This window comes from Chiroxiphia lanceolata, chromosome 1 (assembly GCF_009829145.1).
Source record: "Chiroxiphia lanceolata isolate bChiLan1 chromosome 1, bChiLan1.pri, whole genome shotgun sequence".
Classification (NCBI taxonomy): domain Eukaryota; kingdom Metazoa; phylum Chordata; class Aves; order Passeriformes; family Pipridae; genus Chiroxiphia; species Chiroxiphia lanceolata.
The window spans coordinates 133,568,589-133,588,195 of record NC_045637.1 but is presented as its reverse complement, the minus strand read 5'-3'; the positions used below and the strand labels follow the sequence as shown (position 1 = coordinate 133,588,195).

The 19,607-nt window shown below is 40.8% G+C and overlaps 1 protein-coding gene across 2 annotated transcripts in view; it reads left to right on the top strand.

The window, feature by feature from the left end:
- The first annotated feature begins 1,192 nt into the window (after window positions 1-1,192).
- The window catches only part of ZNF804B (zinc finger protein 804B), a 237,668-nt gene continuing 219,253 nt past the window's right edge, over window positions 1,193-19,607 (top strand). The window contains exon 1 of one of the 2 annotated variants that reach the window (XM_032692662.1): window positions 1,193-1,852. In XM_032692662.1, coding sequence (XP_032548553.1) covers window positions 1,529-1,852 — 324 coding nt within the window. In that variant the 5' untranslated portion in view covers window positions 1,193-1,528. Of the gene's footprint in view, window positions 1,898-19,607 lie in introns of both variants that reach the window. The other variant, XM_032692652.1, reaches the window with a different exon arrangement.

Here is a 19,607-nt window from a genome sequence, read left to right as displayed (position 1 = left end):
TACAAATAAATTTGTTTATTCCAAATTCAGATGTGTTTTGTTTTCTTTACAACATTGCATATTTATTAATAAAATACATAATAATATATTTATTTGTATATATGTATATATACACACATAATAAAATTTAATATTTTATGTGAAACACTGTATACAACACTGTATACTAGGACTGTACAATGCTATTTTACATATACAGTCAAACAATGACATTCGAATTGTCATGACCTTTTTATCTATATAGTTTATTGGATTGTGTGAGATTTTCCTTTTATTTACATTAGATTCATAGAAAGATAGCTTGAGAGGCTAAAGTTAGAAGGATTGTGGCTTATCAGTTTCATTCACCAAATATCTGAAAGCATATTGTTTTACAGGATTAAATGAAAAAACTGAAACAATTCTTATCTGCAGTTTAAAGCAATCTACTTCGAAGAAATGAATGATCTGCAGGTGACTACTAAGGCCGTGTGATTTATTGATTTATTTTTATCGACTTAGCAAGCAGCAGAGCAGAGACAATACTTAGTGACCTGAAGAGAAGAAGCTGAGTCTGCACAGGCGGGTCCGAGGTACATCACGCCTCTGTCTTGCAGAAGGGGAGAACACCCTAACCTGTTCCAGCTATTTAGTGGTGGAAGATTTTCATACCTGCGTAAATCATTTAGGTCGTAAATGACACCACACACCTAAAATCACGAGCTTTCAGGGGGGACGATGAAGACAAACGCAGCCACAAGCCGGGGGTGTCCAGGCAGCCCGGACAGCTGCGCGCAGCCCCGTCGCAGTCCTGGGCCGGTCTGCGCTCCCAGCCGTCAGCGGGCACGGGCGCAGCGGTGCTTCCCGTCCCCCCATCTGGCTGCGGAGGGTCCAGGCGAGGGCCAGCCCGCGGGACAGCGGAGGGGAAGGGGGTAGAGTGGAGGGGATGCGGGGGGCAGGTGGAAGCGCAGCCAGAGGCAGGCAGGGAAGGGACGTTACCTGCCAACACCGAAGGCGGGAAAGTTGGGCGAAGCGGACGAGGAGGGCGGTCAGCGCGCCCCGCCGCCTTCCCCAGCCCGCTCCGCCCGAAGTTGCCGGCGGCGGCCGCCCCTTCTCCCCGCAGGGCGAGGGGCCAGGTCCTCCTCCCCGCCACCGCCCCCGCTCCGGCCCTACCCCTCCTCCGCCCCCTCGTACCGCCTCCCCCCCCCCCGCAGGCGGAGGTGAGCGAGGCGCGGCGCCGACTGCGGCGGCACGGCAGGAGTGGAGTGGGGCGGCGTGGATCCTGCGCGGCGCCCGTCGGCATCCACCACCCAGCCCGGCCCAGGGGAGAGCCATGGGGAGCAGCCGCCGCTCCAGCTGCCGCGGAGAAACTCCCCTCCGGATGTCGGCTGCCGGTGGCCTGGTCTGAGGAGGAGGAAGAGGAGGAGGAGGGAGGAAGGGAAGGGGCCGTAGCAGCGGCGGACTGTGCAAGTTCTGCTCTGCCCTTCTTCTCGCCGGCCCGTCTCCCACCCGCGGAGCAGCATGCGGACTGGCCTCCGCGCTCCGTCAGATGTGCTCTGGCTGCCGCCGCTACTGCCGCCTTCAGTGCATCCTGCTGCTGGCAGCGCTCACCCGGGCGCTGGATGAGACGGGAGCGGGGAGATCGCTGCTGCGGTTCCACCCGCTCCTTCATGCGGGCTTCTGCTCCGGCGGGGCCAGCACCGCCGCCGCCGCGGAGGAGCCGGGCTGCCCTCCCTTCCCGCGCCCGCCCGCCCGGGGCGCCCGCATGGCGTGCTACCTGGTCATCAGCTCCCGGCACCTCAGCAACGGGCACTACCGCGGCATCAAAGGCGTCTTCAGGGGACCGCTCTGCAAGAAGGGCGCTCGCTCGCCGGTAACTGCCACCTCCTCGCTCTCTCCCTCACTTGCCCCCCGCACGGTAGGAGCGGTGCGGGCGGATGCCCACGCGGCGGGGCGGCCGGCGCGGCTGCGGGGGGCGCGGTGCGTGGGCTCCGGCTCGGTCCCGCTCTGCGGGGCGGCCGCGTGGGCGCTGCCTCGCCGGGCGGCTCGGAAAAGTTTCTCCGTCGGCGGCTGCCGGCGTGTGGCCGCGGGGAAGGGGCTGGGGGCGGTGCTGGCGCTCCGCGGTGGGGCGGGGGGGTTGCCGCTTAGCCGGGGCTATCCGTGGACCGCGGCTCGGGCTCGTGCCCACGGAGAGGTTAATTTCTGACGCTTTGCAGGGAAGTTGGAGGCTGGTAGAGGGGAAGGCGCCGTGTCGGCTCCAGGTGTCGCGGTTTAGTACCTTGTCCAAGGTTTTGACGCGGCGGAGGAGGGAAGCGATCATCCTTCTGGTTTCGCCTGCAAAAAAATGCACTTCCGAGTTTGGCTGCGGCGTGTTGTGAACTACCTGTCGAGACCGACATCTAGGCAGAACACGCGTGAAGTTTGGGGCGGTCCTGCGGTGACTGCAGACCCGTTGAGCTACTGTAGACGGTCTTCGTGAGTCGCTAAAGGCGTTTCGTAGGGGCAAGTGGTTGTCCTGGGCTGCGTGGCTCGGTTGTCCTGGTCTCCACCGAGGGGCGAGGGGCAGTGGGGTGCCGGGAGAGCCGCCGAGAGGAGGGCGTCCGGGCGCCTCTGAAGTCGCGCTGCCTTTCCTCCGCCTCTCCGCGGTGTCATTGGTATCACAACCGCGTCCGTAGTCTCGACTGGACTTTCCCTGTCACTGTGCCCGGTCTCAGTATGTGACATACGGAGGGGAATGGACCTGCCACCCACCCGTACTGGCACCAGTACCGGGGGCACCTTGAAACCACGGTGGGACTTTGGCAGTGCCGTGTTATGCCACGCAGCACACCTGCGCTCTAAATACCTTTAGGAAACGAAAGTCTCTACTTTCTGTTTCTTGACTTTCAATGGCAGAAAGTGACAAGTATTTCATTACACTTTCAAAATCCCTTCTGTGTTGTGCACCAGAACTCTGATAGCACCTGCGGGTTCTTCCGTTGTACTGCTGTATCTGTCGTGAGCAATATAATACAACTGTGCCGCAGGTATCATCGATTAGACAGTGGCTAAGCAGTGTTTGTGTTCTCTGACCCGTGGAGCTGATCCACCTTCGTGTGTGGAACCTCCCGAAATGCAGGAGACATTAACTGTACAAAATTAGATCCAAAGGAAAAGATGTTAAAGATCTAAAATGGGAACAGTCTTAATTGTAAATAGTTTTTATTTAGTAGGACTTTAACAACTGATGTTCAAGTCAAGTAGTGTCAGAAATAAAAGAATATAATGCCCTGCAAATAGCATTACATTCCAAATCCTTCACTTTCCAGTTTCTTTCCCTTTCTTTCTAACTACCTGCATAGGAGTATGCACACCACTCCTCTCAGTCGAAATACTTAATGAAATAAAATTGTCTGACTTCACTAGCGAACCATCATTTTAAACATAGTCCTGTTACCAGGTGGGAGTAATTTTTGTTCATATGCAGGTAACAGAGAAGAAGACCAAAAAAAATTGTATTGATGTTTCTTATTACTTAAAGATGCATTTTTTAAAAAGGGTTTTGCTTTACGTGGAAGATCTTAGTTCTAAGCCAACTATCTGGGGTTTAGTGGAAAAGGAAAAAAAATTACAAAATTGAAAATAAACTCAAATCTCTTTCACTATATAGAAACATTCTTTCATGTGAGCTTTCCAGAGTTTGAAAAAAGTAGCAAGAGCACTTTGTATTGCTTTTCACTAAGACAGAACTATTTGTTTCTGAGATTCATATGACCAGGAGTTGGTATGCTTTATATGTTTTGGGACCATTTCTATATAAAGAACTGAATTTTAGCAATCCTTAGCTTTAATTCCAAAGTCTTCAGGGAAAACTTTCGTTTGTCTACACACATTTCTTTTTCTTCTTTTCTTTATTTTTGCCTTTTATAGTGGCTACTCTTTGCAGCTAGTCAGGCTTTTGAGGTCATAGGCTGAGCCCTGTGGAGAGGGAGTATTGGACAGCTCGTGGGGGTAAAGGTGCTTGATAATGTTTAATGCTGGGTAATTTTAGCTCTATAACTCTTTTATGTGTTTTATATTTATGATTTACTACTGGTTTATATATACTATTTTCCTATTTTGATACATCAGTCCAGACTTTAGGAGATAAATAAGGGATGCTTAGTTAACAAAGAGGATAATAGTTTGCTATTAAATACTGAAAGCAGTGAGTAATCTGTATGTGCCTACAACTTTATGACTTTCCAGATGATATCCTTCTTGCCTATCAGTGTGCATAAAGTTGGGAACAGTGAACAGCAGACAACACCATCCTGATACATTTTTGCATTATGGGTGTGGGAGTCATGCATATTGAAATTTCGTATTGACTGAGGTAGTAAAATTGTTTTAAGCATGAAAAATGCCCCACACAATGCAAACAAACTCTCCAACTGTTGAGTTAAACTTGGGACCACTTCTTATGCATCAGAGGGAAGTCTTAAGCAAGTGGCCTTTATTTGTATTCCCTGTGCTGTGCTTTTATTTAATACCTCCTGATTATAACTTTGAAAGATACAAGTTATGTCTTGCAGTGTTTTTTAAAATGCTGAATTGGAAGCAACCTTGAAGATTCAATTTTATAGTTTGTATCATTAAACAATCTTATATTTTTACACTATGAGTGATCTTATGCATGAGCCTACACGGTCTTCAATGGATAACATGTACCTTTCTATATTTAAAGTGTTCTGTATTAACAGACCATGAAATGTCAGTAGACTTAAGGCTATGCTTTAAGACATGAGAACAGTGGTGAATATTTTAAATACCTTTATCAAATTTCATGGTTATATGAACAAGGATTTTTTCAGTCTTGGTGTTTGTGTAGTAGTTATTTAGCATACTTCATTGTTACTGTGCCACAAACAATTTTGATCCTTCTTCCTGGTATGCAGAGAGACCTTTAGCTGCAGCAGTACTAAGGAAAACAAGATATGGAGGACTACAAAGGTAATGCACTTTGTGCGTGTCAGCGTGTAGAGACATGGTCATAAAATCTTTTAAAAATTCTACCTTTCCTTTGCCCCCTTTCACAAATCGGAAAGGGACTTTAGCTATAAATATAGTGAAGCTGTCCTCTGAAGTTGTGGTAATGAATTCAGAAAGAGTGGAATTAGAAGCAGTGAATCCTGTATCAGTGGAGTTGTGATGGAGTTGCACTGGGAAGGAAATGCTGAGTTTGAACATGATGCTAACATTACTAAGGATAATGGACAGTAAGCCGAAGAAGGAAGCTGCTTATTTTAGAGACTTGATTCTGTGCTTTGAGCTTTTATATTTTATTTGAAAAGTTATATTCGTGAACATATTATGAGCAAATTTTCTGTCTCTGAAAATTTCTGTTTAAGGAAATGAATTATAATACAGAGATATTACTTACACCTCAGACTGATGATATTGTCTACAGGAGTTCTGAGTCCTGAATAGATTACATTGATTGGTGTAGTGGTTTTATTTTTGCAGTCATGGTAGGTCTGCTGTAATATACATCTGAAGCCCAACCTACTCAGAGGTTTACTGCCGTGGTTCACAAGCCTAGCGAAGCTGACGTGGAAAAGGACTCTACTGTGAAACTTTCAAAGAAACTCTTCCAGGATACAGCAGCAAATGGTACTGGGAATTCAGCAGATGGCCCCCTTGCTTCTGAATAATTTCTGAGCAAAAGATGTTATTAGGGTGCACTGTTCTGCTTGTGGCTTTTTAAGATAAGATATAAACAGAATCTTGTTTACTACTTGGTATTTAAAGATCCCTTTGTATTTTGAAGGAAATAGAAGTCTCAGAAGACCCAGTGCCTTAGCCAATTTCTGACTCGGCTAATTGTTTTTCTTCCATTGTTCCCTGCAGCTTCAGATGAATACAGTATTTTTCACATACTTCTGTAAGCTGTTTTCTAATAAGACTGTCAAGCAACTGCTCCGTTGCACTTAGCACTTACCTAAGTTCTTTGGGATGCGGGGTGTGGGAAAGGCTTCTTGTCTGTTACAGAAAGCTACCTTTTAAAAAGCACAGCTCTCATCCCATGTCCAGAGGCTCCAGTAGTTCTAATTAAGTAGAGGTACTTGGAAATAATGACTTGTTTAATTGATACTGAGACACAAGCAGGCTGTTTCAGCACTAATGCAAATATAACCAGGTCTGAGTAGCACGTTAGCACTTCTGTAGCAGATAACAACGCTAGGCACGTGGAAACTTCTTTGAAAACTTCAGTGAGCCTGAGGACCCAACGACTCTAAATAGGGAGCAGGAGGGGCACGTCATGGGCAGCTCTCTCCATCTCCCTGAGCTTAATTGGGAAACACTAGCACAACCAAGTCTGCCACAAAGAATGACAGTGTTGTGTTTGCCACCAGAGAGGAGAGACATGTGCCAAGCACAGTTGTCAGAAAGCAATTTAAAGGCTAGACATGCTGGATGTGTACCGTGTGAAATATGGTCTAGGTGGCAGCAGGTTAAAAGGAGCATCCACCGTATATCTGTGGTTAGCTGGAAGACCAAATAACTTGTGGATTTCTGACTATAAACAAGTCATCCTTCAGTACTGTGACTGTACCCTCAACAGCATTGAAAGCAGAGAGGAAGGGTATGCTCTAGGCATTACCAAGGAAAATGCATGAAGTGTGAAATTTAAGCAAAGAAATATACTATAAAGGGACCGATAATGAGCCAGCAGCTCTAATAAACAGTCCTTCTACAAAAGGAAAGGCGGGAAAAGAATTCCCAACTGTACTAACAAAATCTTGTAGAAAGAAAAAAAGGGAGAAATAGTAAAGAAAATGGTACTCACTTTTCTGTGCCAAAAAGTCTCTGGCAGCTGCCTCCAGCAGAAGTGGCTGCCTGCCAGGGGGATCCTGTGTGCTCTTCTGAAAGCATGGAGCTGGCTTACCAAGGTATCTGCCTTAAACAGACCAAGGCAGGCACTCCTGCTTAACTATTTCTGATCTCATTGATTCCTGGCAATTTGTGCCTCAGAGTGGGCTGAGTGTGTTCCCTACCAGCCCTACTGCTCCACTGTGCTGGAGAATATGAGCATTCCTGTAGCCCACACTCAGCCTTACGGTGAAATTCTTTCCTGAGTTCATGGTTCTGTTACAATACTTTCTGTGCCATTCTGCAACACGTGAGAGAGAGAAAGAACTTTCAGAAAACAGGAATGTTCTTTTTGTCACATGTAGCCTTGCTACTCGTGCCTTGTATTAAATCTGTTTTTGTGGAATGTATCACTTCTGAGCATATTTTGATCCCAATTCAGTGAGTGGGTAGCACTTTGTATATAGCATTGCAATTAAATTTAATCATCTTCAACCAGTTTCTGCTGGGGCCATTTCTTTCATCCACAATTAGCAGTAATGTTAAACAGGTGCTTTATGTCTGAGAGTGCCTTTCCAGCATTCTAATATTTTTATTGGTCCCTCAGTTGAGGTCTTAAAACCAGATCGATTTATCTGTTATTTTTCATGTGGCAATGCTTGTTTGTTCATTAGTTTCGGAGTTATTGCTGTTGCATCCATTTGCATTCTCACTTTCAGTTTATATGCCTTTTACTCATCTAGAGCACAGCAGTTTAGTGGGCATTTTTAATTTTTTTTTCTTTTTTTTTAATTCTGTGCTGTGTACAAGTTTGAAAATGAATGTAGAGACCTAGTGTTTGTGAAACAGGTGCTCCCTTGGATGGTGGGTTGAGGTGTTAACCATGCTCAAGGCCTTAGAGATTTTCTCTGCCTCTTCCTACCCTGTTTTCTGGACTCCTGCCCCCATGTGCTGTCCATGGTAAGTGCTCGCTGGGCTTTGCTGGGGAGGATACTCCAGCTCCTTTCTCCATCTAAATGACTGTTTTGTTTTGACCATTAACAACTAAATTAACTGAATAACTTTTGTTTATGCAAATACTTTCATATGAGAGTAGATTCCTTGAAAAAAAACTGTCTTCAAAAGAATTTCATCGTCTGAATCAAGTTATTCCCTCTAAAAAGGGTTTGCAAAAGAGTTAAGAGTGGAAGTTCTGTACACCTACAACAGTAAAAAAAAATAAATCTTGGATTAGGGGTTATTTGTATAAAAGGTCAAATTAAGTTTATTACAAGGTCAAATTAATGTCAAAGAGAAGTGCAGATGCATGCATGGACCTGCAGGAACCAGAATTCACAACATAATACACAGTACCATTAAAATCCAGTTTGACCCTCTGAGGAATTAAGCAGTCTTCACTGGAGAATAAGTCATTTTGCAAATATATGTGCATGCAAAAGTCTATGCACGTAAACATTTCTGAATAGCAATTAGAAGATCCTTTAAAAGAACTTTTTAGCATTCACATTGACAGTTGTAAGCACTGTTTTGTGAAGATTCAACCTGCTCCTCTGTTAGCCTTTGAACCTTTAAAACTCTGAATGAACCGTATTAAAATGGCTTGATTTATGATGATAATCTGCATAGGTGATACCAGGGGCAGATATCTAGGGTTCTGCATTTCTGTATTTTATGTGGGCACGTATCACTGCTTGTCTTGTACAATCAGCTACAGCGCATGAGTAGCAAGATTTGTCATGGGGTATGTACAGATTCCTAAAAATGCTGTTCACTGTGCAGAATGCATTGTTCTGTACCCAGTGGGAAGGCACTCTAATGATAGTTTGTTTTTTTTTAAAGGCTATATTTATGTGCAGACTGGATAAGGTGTAAACATCATCATCATCAAAATTTTGTCCCAGTTTCATAGTTATGCATAATGATAATTGGCAAGCTGGTTCAAGTAAGATAGAACTATTGCTGCAAGATTGCGTGCAGCTCTGAAACAATCCATACATTAATCAACTCTAATTGATATTAATTTTTCAATTGATGTTTTCCCTGGAACACATTCTAAAACAGATTTAGTGCTTTTTTGTCAACAGAAATATTCTCTCTATATTCTGCTCAGACTGAGAACTGTATTTGGGGTTGTTGAGGAGATTCTCAGTTGTGATCAGCTGTAAATCTGCAGCCTGAATTTCCAACTCAGACTGTAACATGAGAAAGGCTTTTGAAACTGGATTTAAAAGTGTAAAAACGGAACTCCCTAAAATACACCCTTTGATAGCAAAATAGGTGGTAGATTATAAATTATATTATAAATTAAATTATAAATTAAATCTGTCTGAATACTGTGATCAGAAGGTCTGTTAGAAATGAAAATTCTTATCTTTATTAAGGTGTTTTGAGCTTTTCTTTTCCAATGAAAAGTTTTCATATTCAGATTTTAATAAATCTAATTTTAGTAGCTTTTGTGGGTTTCAGATGTTATCAGTACAAATTATTTGTCTGTACTAATCTTCATTTTTCTGTGCTAAACATTACATCTTCAGTGTAAGTATGATTTTCTTTGAGGTGTGTAAAACTCTGAACATGGACTTTATTGGGAGATCTAACAAGAAGCAGAACGTGTATATTTATGCCACCCTATGTTAGACATTGCAAAATCAAATTATAATGTTGATATTTTGAGCCTGCTCTTGTCTGTGTTTGGAAGAAGCTTCTGGTGATGCATTGCAGGTGTAGGAACAAAAAATCCAGGATTCCCACAAGCCACGTGGCTACAGGTCTGTGCCAATCAGCAGCTGAGAGCACAGCTCAGCACAGACTGAGATGCCTGCCTGGTGGCAGACTGAGTGGCTGCCTGGTTCAGTGGGCAACAGATCAGAAATTGTCGCATAACTATTGAGGATTAGTTCAGAAAATGAAACTAAAAAAGGCAGTCATGTAGGTCCCCATAGAGCAAAAGTAAAAAACTCACAATGTGATGTGTATGCAAGTAGTTTGTGCGTACCAAGTAATAAATACACATCCCGTAAATGTCACTGAATACATATTTGGGTTCTCCTGGCTGTCTGAGTGCTGAACTGCTGTCCTTATAAGGCCTTGCTACTGCTCTTCCTGCATAGAAGTCCAAGGTTGTTATGTTGTATGCATCTACATAGACACTAGCATTTCCTTTCTTTAGTGTTTTGGTGTGCACTTACTTCACCTTAAAGAGAAGATAGCAAAACCCATGTGAAAAAAAATTAAGTGGGACAAATGAAGAAAGGTTGGTACTATATACAAAGATTTCAAATTTGCATTGGAATGATAAATATATCCTTGGCTATTAAGTGTGGAAAAGAGGTAATGTAAGAAACAATGTTGGAGACACTGATCATTCAGAAAATAAACATCACTTTGAAAAAGTTCTGTTTCTGGGAGTGAGTGATAAATTTTTGTGATTACTAATAATCAATGAAAAAAATCACAGATATGTGCTTTTTGATGCAGATGTTGTATTTGCATGCTCTAAAAAACAATTACATTGAAATAACTGTTGCATATGTAAACCTCCTGATTTTATATTTTGCTCATCTTCTGCTGATGACCTGTTTATAACCAGTGTATTGTATACCATGTGGAACAGGAGTTTTTTATTGTGTATATGTACTCTACAATATATATGTTTTATTGCTTAGCATTATAATAAGCATCTTTTAGATGTTAAACTGCAGAACATATAGATGCAATATTGTGGTTATTTATCTCAGAAGTAAACCCTCCCCTCAAAATAAACAAAAAATAGTCTTCAAATTTATTACCTAGAAGACGTCTTATTTGAAAATGATAACACTTGGTGGAGAAAGATACGCCTTTCATTTTGTCTAGGTTAATAAGTCTGTGCAGCACAGGTTTAGAGCTGTCTTATTATTGGGAACAAGTTTTCATTCTGTGAAGCTAAAAAAAAAAAAGCATTGACAGCACTGGGCTTTTTTATTATATAACACAGATATGATGACTGAAATAGAGGGTTATATCCGTGTGTCATGTTATGACTTCTGATGGGGAAAGGATAGTAAAGCAAATAAATTTTGGATTGGGTCTTTGTGGGTTTTGTTTGTTTGGAAGGTTTTTGTTTGTTTATTTGTTTGTTTGTTTTACAGCTGTCTGCTAACCTTGGTTCATAATATTATTTTTTTGCCTTAAAGAATGACTGACGTTGTAGGTGATTGAATTTGATATCTGTGGGTTGTGGAATCAGCCTTTAAATATTTATGTTGCTTTGCATACTTGACAGCTTTCATTAGTAAAGATCATTATAAACAGTAAATTGGAAGAAATTTTAAAAATTGCTATCCTTGAAAGGGGTTTAAACAAGTTTACAGAATGAATTAACAGAGCCTGCATAATCTTCACAATCAATAAAAAACAAAGGCAGAGAAATGTGCTTAAAATTCAAGGCAAAAATATTTTGTTTCCACTGTGTATTCTTGAAGACTCACTTCTTAAGTACAGCAAATGAGACCTAATGAATATGTACACCTATAAATATTCCAGTAGAAAAACAGTTTTTAAGGCCTTTCTTTTTAAATCTGGAGTTCATCACTAAACTTCAGTAATAGGGACCCTGAACACCTTTTCCCTCTACCCAAATACAGCTCCTTATGCCATTTCCCATCATGCATCCTGCAGTAATATTATTTTCCTGATGATGTGACTGGCAGTGTCTGAAGAATAAAGGTATCATTTAAGAAAAAGTGCTTGAAATATGTATTTTTAGAAACTCTTTTAGCTGCTGTGACTTATCATTGTACCAAGCAATACAATAACCTTGGATAATTAAAAAAAATAAATCCAGAACTTACCAGCACCCCAAACTATGTCCCCAAACATATGAAAATAATCAGAGTTAGAAGGTGAGATCCTCATGAATGTGGTGAATCACTGAGAGCTTTTCTTCCTATGTCTGTTCAGGTAAAGTTCAGTTCTTGACCTTCTACTTACCTGGGAGCCATTATAGAAATCCTAATTGGCTTCCTGATGGCCTCTTAAGAGTAATAACTGATTAAGCAATTGTAGCACCTTATGCTGAAGTGTTTTAAATACATAAAGTCTTCTGAGCTGTCTCCCTATAAAGAAAGGCATGGCTGCTCAACTTATATTACAAAAGAAACTCTTGCTTTCTATCATCATTGTGTATTTAGCTATGTTTAGACTTCTAACCTCTGGCTAATAAGGATGGTGACTGCAGGCATTGGACAGCTTTAAAAAGATTGATGCTTTTGATTACAGCATACTATAGGATAAATTGTAGGGTTCAAATCTCTCACAGGGTTAAAAGGGATATGTGGTATCTGAAGAAACATAAAGGTGTCAATTTTCTACTTGATGGTACTAATATATTTTGATAAGATCTGCATATTAATAATGAGCCCTCAAGTACAGTGATTAAGTTATGCAATTGTACGCTGTACTTCACAGCGAGGAGAAGAAACAATAAAAATGTGAATACTTGTCTCTGCTCTGAAGGACAGTGAACAAAGACTTGTAGGTGTTACGGCTGGCAGGTGTGGAGAGGACTTGGTTTTCAGAAGTGACTGGCAAGAGGAATGAAAGTGGGATGGTAAATGTTAACAAAGAGGTTAATTGCAAAGTAAATGAGTTTGCTGTAGAGAGCGCTGAGGCTCAGATCCTCAAAGGCAGTGTGTGCATTAGTAAACAACACCAGGGAATGTGCCAGGCATTGGAGCTTAATCAGCTAAACTATGAAATTGCGAGCATTGTTTCCAGTATGCTTATGGTGTTGAACAAGAAGCACTGTCCCTGACAGTGGAGAGGGTTTGGGAACTAGGATAGGACAGAAACATTACCAGCATGCAGTTTCAGTTCCAAGAGGGTTTAATGGCACTGACATGAGCTGCTCAGTAAAGGCAGGTAAAAGCCTCCCTTCTTTTTTTATCTGGCTTTGAAATCCTTCCCCTGTATGGAGCTGCAAACCAGCTACAGGGCACATTGTCCAGATGCTGTTTTTCCCAAAACTACAGTTGGGCATTGAGAAAATGGTGGGTGCTGTAAGTCAAAATTGTGGTGGGAAGCATTGTAAAAAGCCAGTGCTGATGGTTGTGTACTAGTGCTTGAGCCAACATCCTGGCTCTGCTTACTAGAATGAGTGTAGTCTGGACTCCAGCTCCATTAAGCTGTGCAGAAGATAGGACTGTATGTTGGAGTGTTGGGACATCTGAAGATTGAAAGGTAGTGGCTGGATCTCCTGACAGCGGTGTAGTGTTTGGATCAGATGGAGTGGCTGGATTTTCTCACAAATCCCACTCCAAATCTGTCTTGTGCTCCTGACAGGAGGATTCCCAGTAAACGTGATATGCATATGCTGACTGAATGAGAGAAAGTTCAGCTTAACCACTCATGCAACAAACATCAATGATAAAGAGCAGATGAGAGGATATTGGTGAATCATAATGAGCTTCTTGGAGTACTTTCTGTAGTTTCTTCAGGCATCCTTAAAATTCACAGGGAGAAGTGCACAGTGACTGACTGTTCAGGGCAGGACTATAGCTTGTGTAAATCAATCTGTTTAACTGATTGAATTTGCAAAGGCTGTTTTATGCCAGCATGGATCTGGTCCTCAGATTTTATTTAAATTTTGTTTAGTTAGTAGTCTGGCTAAAGTTAGTGAATACTGGTTATGAGGTCCTCCAAGGTTAAGGCATCACTGTGATTCAGTCACAGAATTTCAATTCGAAGGAAAATGCAACTATGCTGCAAAAATGAAACCTTGTATATTTTTGCTGGACTCTGTACAGTGACTGTCTTTTATAGTGCTGGTTAATTGCAAACCATGCTGCTCTAGCACAGGTATTCAAGCAGTCAGCGTAACACCTTTCTTTTTATGGAGCATGTCTTTGATTAGCACACTTCCCTGAGAGCACACACAACTTCCTTCCACGTTCCTTATCCTCATAGCAGGTAGGTGTTCATTAAGAAGGACAAGTACAGGTTATTCACTGTGGGATGATGTTATACTAGACATTTTAGAGGCTCATCATACTAACATCGGAACCACTTACTTTTAGGATCCAAATTTCTGGTTGGAATAAATCAGATCTTAGTAAAGGACGCACATAAATCACTTTTTAATCTTTTCAAAAGACAAAAAGCTCGACAGAAGTCAGTTGAAACTTTTGCTGGATTATAAATGCAGAGCAGTGCATTTTTTAAGTGTGAATTAGTGATCAGACAATATCTCAATATTAATATTAGTCACTAACTTAGTATCATCTTAATATCTGAATATTAAGCTAATATCCCATTCTCTGCTGTTTCAATTTTTTTGCATAAGTAAGTGACTAGGCCAGTAAAGAGCAGCTGTTTGCCTCATGAAGTGATTAGTTTCTTATGTAGGACAAGTGTCATTTTCAGGTTTAATTTGAAATCTAATGCATTATACTTTATTAACAATATAAGATGGATTTTCTGCATTTTTATGTTTAGCTATCCTATTAGAGATTTCTGTTTGTTTCTTTTCCTCTTAATTATAGTGTTGCCACGCCATTAATTTCCTCTAACATAATATATACCAGAAACTCGCCAAGTCATTATCTGTAAGGCTGCTTGAGGAGGAATCCTGCTCTTTAATGACTTTAGTGGGACCCTGCCCTCAGGTAAAATAAGAGGGCTGGCATTTATTTCCTCATAAGATATCTCTCTTTGCAAGAGTAGAGTCACTGTGCAGTTTCAGTCCTGCAGGTGAGTGCACACAAGGGATGCTGTGGGAATCTGTATGACTGCAGGTCACTGAGTGGTGGAAAGCTTTTGATTTTGGTGCTTTGCTGAACAAAAGGGATTTACTTTTGGGACATCTTGCTACTTCGTGTTGTTGATTCCACCATTAAGCAAGTGAGAGATGGAGTTATCTTGCTTTATTACCTGAAGCTGGTAAATATTTCTGTTGTGATACTAAGTGATGATCTGATGAGTCTGGAAAATTACAATGACAAAATAGAGCCTGGGAAAAAAACTTCTGTGGATATGCCAGAGATTTAGTGAGACTGCTTCAGTTTCTCTAACTGGAGTGGATTTATATGATAGCTTTCTGCTGGCCCATCTCTTGGTATATCTGCTAGCAGAGCTATGTTCCATGCACTGTGGTATCTGGTAGTCAGTGCTCTCTGTCCAGATGTTCAGGAGGAAACTCGCAGGAGAACATGGAAGATGGAATGGTAAAGTTGCTCATCCTGCCAGACATGCACTTGGAGTTCATCATGGTTCAGCAGGCAGGGGTTAATGTGGAGAACTGCCTTGGGAAGGTGAAAGGGACAGGAAAAAAAGGGGAAGCAAACTATAGGAAGCACATTTTTATTTTCCATTTGTTTTGCTTTCATCTGATATCATGCTAGAGAAAAGGTATTCATCCATGGCCAAAGGTCTGCAACATAACAGTAGATCTAAAATAATTGACACAAAGAAGTAAAAGCTTTGAAAAACAGAATTTTGGCAATTTTGAATGAGGATATTTTTTTTCTCTGTGTAGCTGGCTAGTGAACTAGTCCACAACTGCAGCTGGAAATGGACTCAACTCTCTCGCTGGGATATTTAGCCTTCTGGCACTGGTTTAATCCTACTCCCAAAGCAATTGAAACACAGATACAGATTACATTAGATTTTAGTCAATTTGTGTGTAGTTAGTCTGCATGTATGTATGGCTTATGGGCTATGTAGTGGAAGTAGGGTTGGTTTTAGAATGCAGATGGGTGAACTCATGCCTCCCTTGCATGACTGTAATTCCAGTGTTATTATTAGTGTGTGTAAACTATAAACTGTTGCTCTGTTAGCACAGTGAGTGTGTTTATTACAAACTAAAGGTCTGAGAAAATGCACCTTTTGTCAGGAAAAAATGGAATTCCCCTCTTCAAGTATGATGCTGAGAATGATTTTGCATGAAGGAGGGAATGAATCAATAGCTTTTCTAGTTACAGGAACACAACTTTTCGTGGTAGGTATGCCCCTAGAAAGCATAGTTATTAGGCAGGAATGTGCAATAATTTATGTCTGAGCCATTCGTTAATATTGTCAAAGCATCACGGGTGCTCCGAGTGCCGATGGCAAGATGGGGACAAGAAGGCATCAGCAGGTTGCTGTTCCCTCCCTGTACTGAGGGGTGGCATTGTACACAGCGGGAGGTCAGAAAGGTACATTATTTCCCCTTCTAGTACAGGAAAATCTGTGCTTCTCATAGTAATTTCAAGGAGTTTTACTGAGCTCGATGCTCATGATTGTCAGCAAAATATCTTGAAAAAATGTTTATAGAGAATCCTGTCTCTGATGCAATTACTCTGCCATATGCAATGGCACATCTTACTCATTCTATGAACATTTTATCCTCCCAGGGGCATTTAAGAGCAAATACTACCAGAAGTACAAAATTAACGTATCAAATTAATTTTGTGTTATACACACAGAGTGATGGATAATGTCATTTCAGGACTTGATCCTGCATATGCTGAAATTGAGAAGATTTCTTGGTGTTATTTTGGTTTATGATTGGCACATAAAGGTCTCTTGATCTTTTTCCTAGTTGTAGAAAACCCCATATTATTAAATAAATATAGGCATAGCATGTTAACAAAAAACAATGGCAAATAAAGAATACCTTAAGTTTTCCTGTAAGGAATATAACACCAAATTTTTAGCAACGGTTTTTATTTTCATGAAGAAAAAATACATTTGCAATCCTATAATTATGTTCTGAAACAGAAAGTCAGATTACTTTCAGGTCATTATATTGTCTGTCTTAGAAAGTGTAATTGGTGATTACTGACAGTTTTTATCAGGTTTGGCTTGACAGCAAACAAGGTTAACATAAGTGGTTGTATAGCTGAGTTAATTTTAAATGATCGTTAAGGTTGACTTGTTAAGGCTGAAATGCCTTTAAAACAAGCTAAATGCTGCTTGTGTTTGGAATGTGATCTGATGTATAATTAGATTTCTCCTACAGAAAGGTTAGAAGTTGTAATCCAATGTTCAGAATCAACAGCAGAATTTGTGCCTTTTTTAAGTTTAGAAATGTGTAAAACTTAACAGAAGTTGATTTCAAAGATTTACATGCATGTAATGGGGAGGGTAGGAAGGTACTGGATTTAAAGCATAGAAAATTTGGGATTACACGGGATATTGTAAGTTGTGTGAGTTCATACTCTGAATGGGTGGTCTGCTAAAGAATGTGGATTTGAGCAGTTGGTATCACTATACATTAAAAATACGTAGGTAGGGAAATTTATTAGGGTGAAGGACTGTGTCTAAGACTTAACATTCCAAACACTATCCATTATAATGCTTTTAAAGACTGCCATACTTGTGCTAAAATTTCATCATTTTTCAAAACTGAACAAGCTTAACACATTGCAGAGGCTGCTTAAATAATATATTTAGAGTTTTTGTGACCAGTAACTGACTGTTTCTCTCCATTCTTAATAAAGAGATTTTTGCAACTACTTTTTTCTTTTTTTTTCTGTTCTCTCAAAAGAAGGAAGGATCAAAATTATGACCGTGTTAGCTGAAAATTTAGGTCAGCTTCTTTTACCTGTTTTGGAAATAATGTTTCCATGCTCTCTCATGAAGGGAGAACAATGTCTTTTTCACATGTACAATGACTTCCAGTGCTAAGTCAGCTTGAATTAAAGTCGCTGAATGTTCTGTGGTGGAAAGAGCTTTGAACCTAAATTTGATTTTAACTTTCCTTACTGCAGCCTGAGGACAGAAGTAGGAACATGTAGTGTTTTCACAGAATATGGGAAATCTTGTGGACATTCGACCACCTCCCTTTCCCTCTTGTTTTATGCATTAATATGATAAAAATACATTCAGCAAGCCTGGAGAAGGGAAAGTCAGAAGAAAAGAAAGGTTATAATGACTGCTGTAGGAAGGAATGCTTTCCTTGCTTCCATTATGTTGTTCCTAGAAGGCTCCAATGTTCTTTGCACTTAAACCACTGCATGATGCATCAGTGCAGAGTGCACACATGTGGCAAGCTGACTGAATAGAGAAGGGCAGGGAGCAGAAGATAAGGAAAGGAGTGTATGAGGTGGCACAGATGACTGTGTCCCCTTCCTCCAAGAAGAAACCTGTGCAGAGAGGGCTGCACAATACAGCAGCAGTAGTTGCGAAACTCCTCCATTAATTTTGAGGGGAAGTAAAAGGCAAATTGAGGGCGTAGTTTGCTTCCTGGGTGTGAACTGCTTGCAGAAAGTAAAGGGACACTCCTTGAAGTCAGGTGAGATTAAGACGTATGTGCATGTAAACTCTTAACATTATCCAGTTTCTAAGCCTTGATATCTAAGTATTGCTCATGTCCTTACAAGATATATAAATAGAGAAAGTACATTTTTACTAAAACTAGAGAAGATGGGATCTAGTATTCTCATAAAGTGTGATACTGCTATTAGAGAGGGAAGGAATGTAAGTAGGGAAATGAATGTTTAAATTAAAAATGTATCTTACATTTCTATAGATTCATTTTATGTTACTATTAACAAGACTAATAATTTATCACATTAATATATGAAAAAAGTGTTAGTAATTTTTGCCTGGGTCCAGTGGTAGCATATCTATATACTTCACTTGACACATCTTGGCTCTGAAAAGTTTGGTGAGATGTCTTCCTTTTTCTGTCTGTGAAGCTCTCTGTGCACTTAAACATCTAGTTGGTAGTAGACTTTTGAAAAACTAATAATACATAAGCCTTGTTAATCAAGAAGGAAATTCTGGCAGAACTTAGGTGGTATTCACAAGTATTGAGCTCAGGATAGTCTAAAAATTATTTATTATTCAAACTAATTAGTGCGAGCAGTCATTCTTACATCTGCTGCTTTGAGTTTACAAGGTAAGGTGCAGTCCCAGGCTGGGGCATTCAGCACAGGTCCTTCAGCCTGGGGCTGGGCTCGAACTCCGAAGATGGAACTGCAGCTGGGGTGCATTTAAATGCACTCGTGTGGGTGCATTTAACGGTGAGCATCTCTGAGCAGCTTGCTGGCTGAGATCATATGGAGGGGATGTGATTGTTCCTGACCATATAAGCATGATTTTATGTTATTTAAAAAAAAAAAATCCACTGTCTCTTCAGTGGGCAAAAGAGAAAGTAATTAGATCGTGCAGTGTTTGCATGAGAATAAGTGAGTAAATAGCATTAGGGAAACTTCCTCTTATCAGAGGTACTTCTTTCAAGAAACGATGTTAATAAGCATAACTAAGGATAACAAAATATGGGTGTTGGTTTTTAGGATCATAAAAAATACAGATAGTTTTATTTATGGCTTCTGGTTTTGTAAAATCTACTGAAATAATTTTTTTATTGTGATAGGCTATACTTTATTTCTTCACCAAAACAGTAAAAAAGAACAAGGAGAGTAAATATTATTAGGTATTACAACATGCAAATGGATTATTCATGTAATGCTACTCGACACCAATACTACAAATGAAGGGGCAGGGGTATATTTTCTGGCATGATGTCCTTAATTCTGTCATTTATAATGATAGGAAAGGTAATGAAAACTACTTGTAGAAGACAGCTCACAAAAATGATAAGTGAGAGCAAATAGGTGACACATTGGAAAGAAGAATTCCTGGTAGTTAGAGATGATAGAGGAGGTCTTATGTGCGCTATCTATTGTGGTTCTATGCCTGCCTCCTGGATAACTTCAGCAATTCAATCGACCGATATAAGCCTGTGTTTCATCATCTATAAAAGGGAGATAATGCTTACCCACCTCACAGCATCTTAATAATTGATTTTTGTGAAGTGATTTGTGATTCTCAGA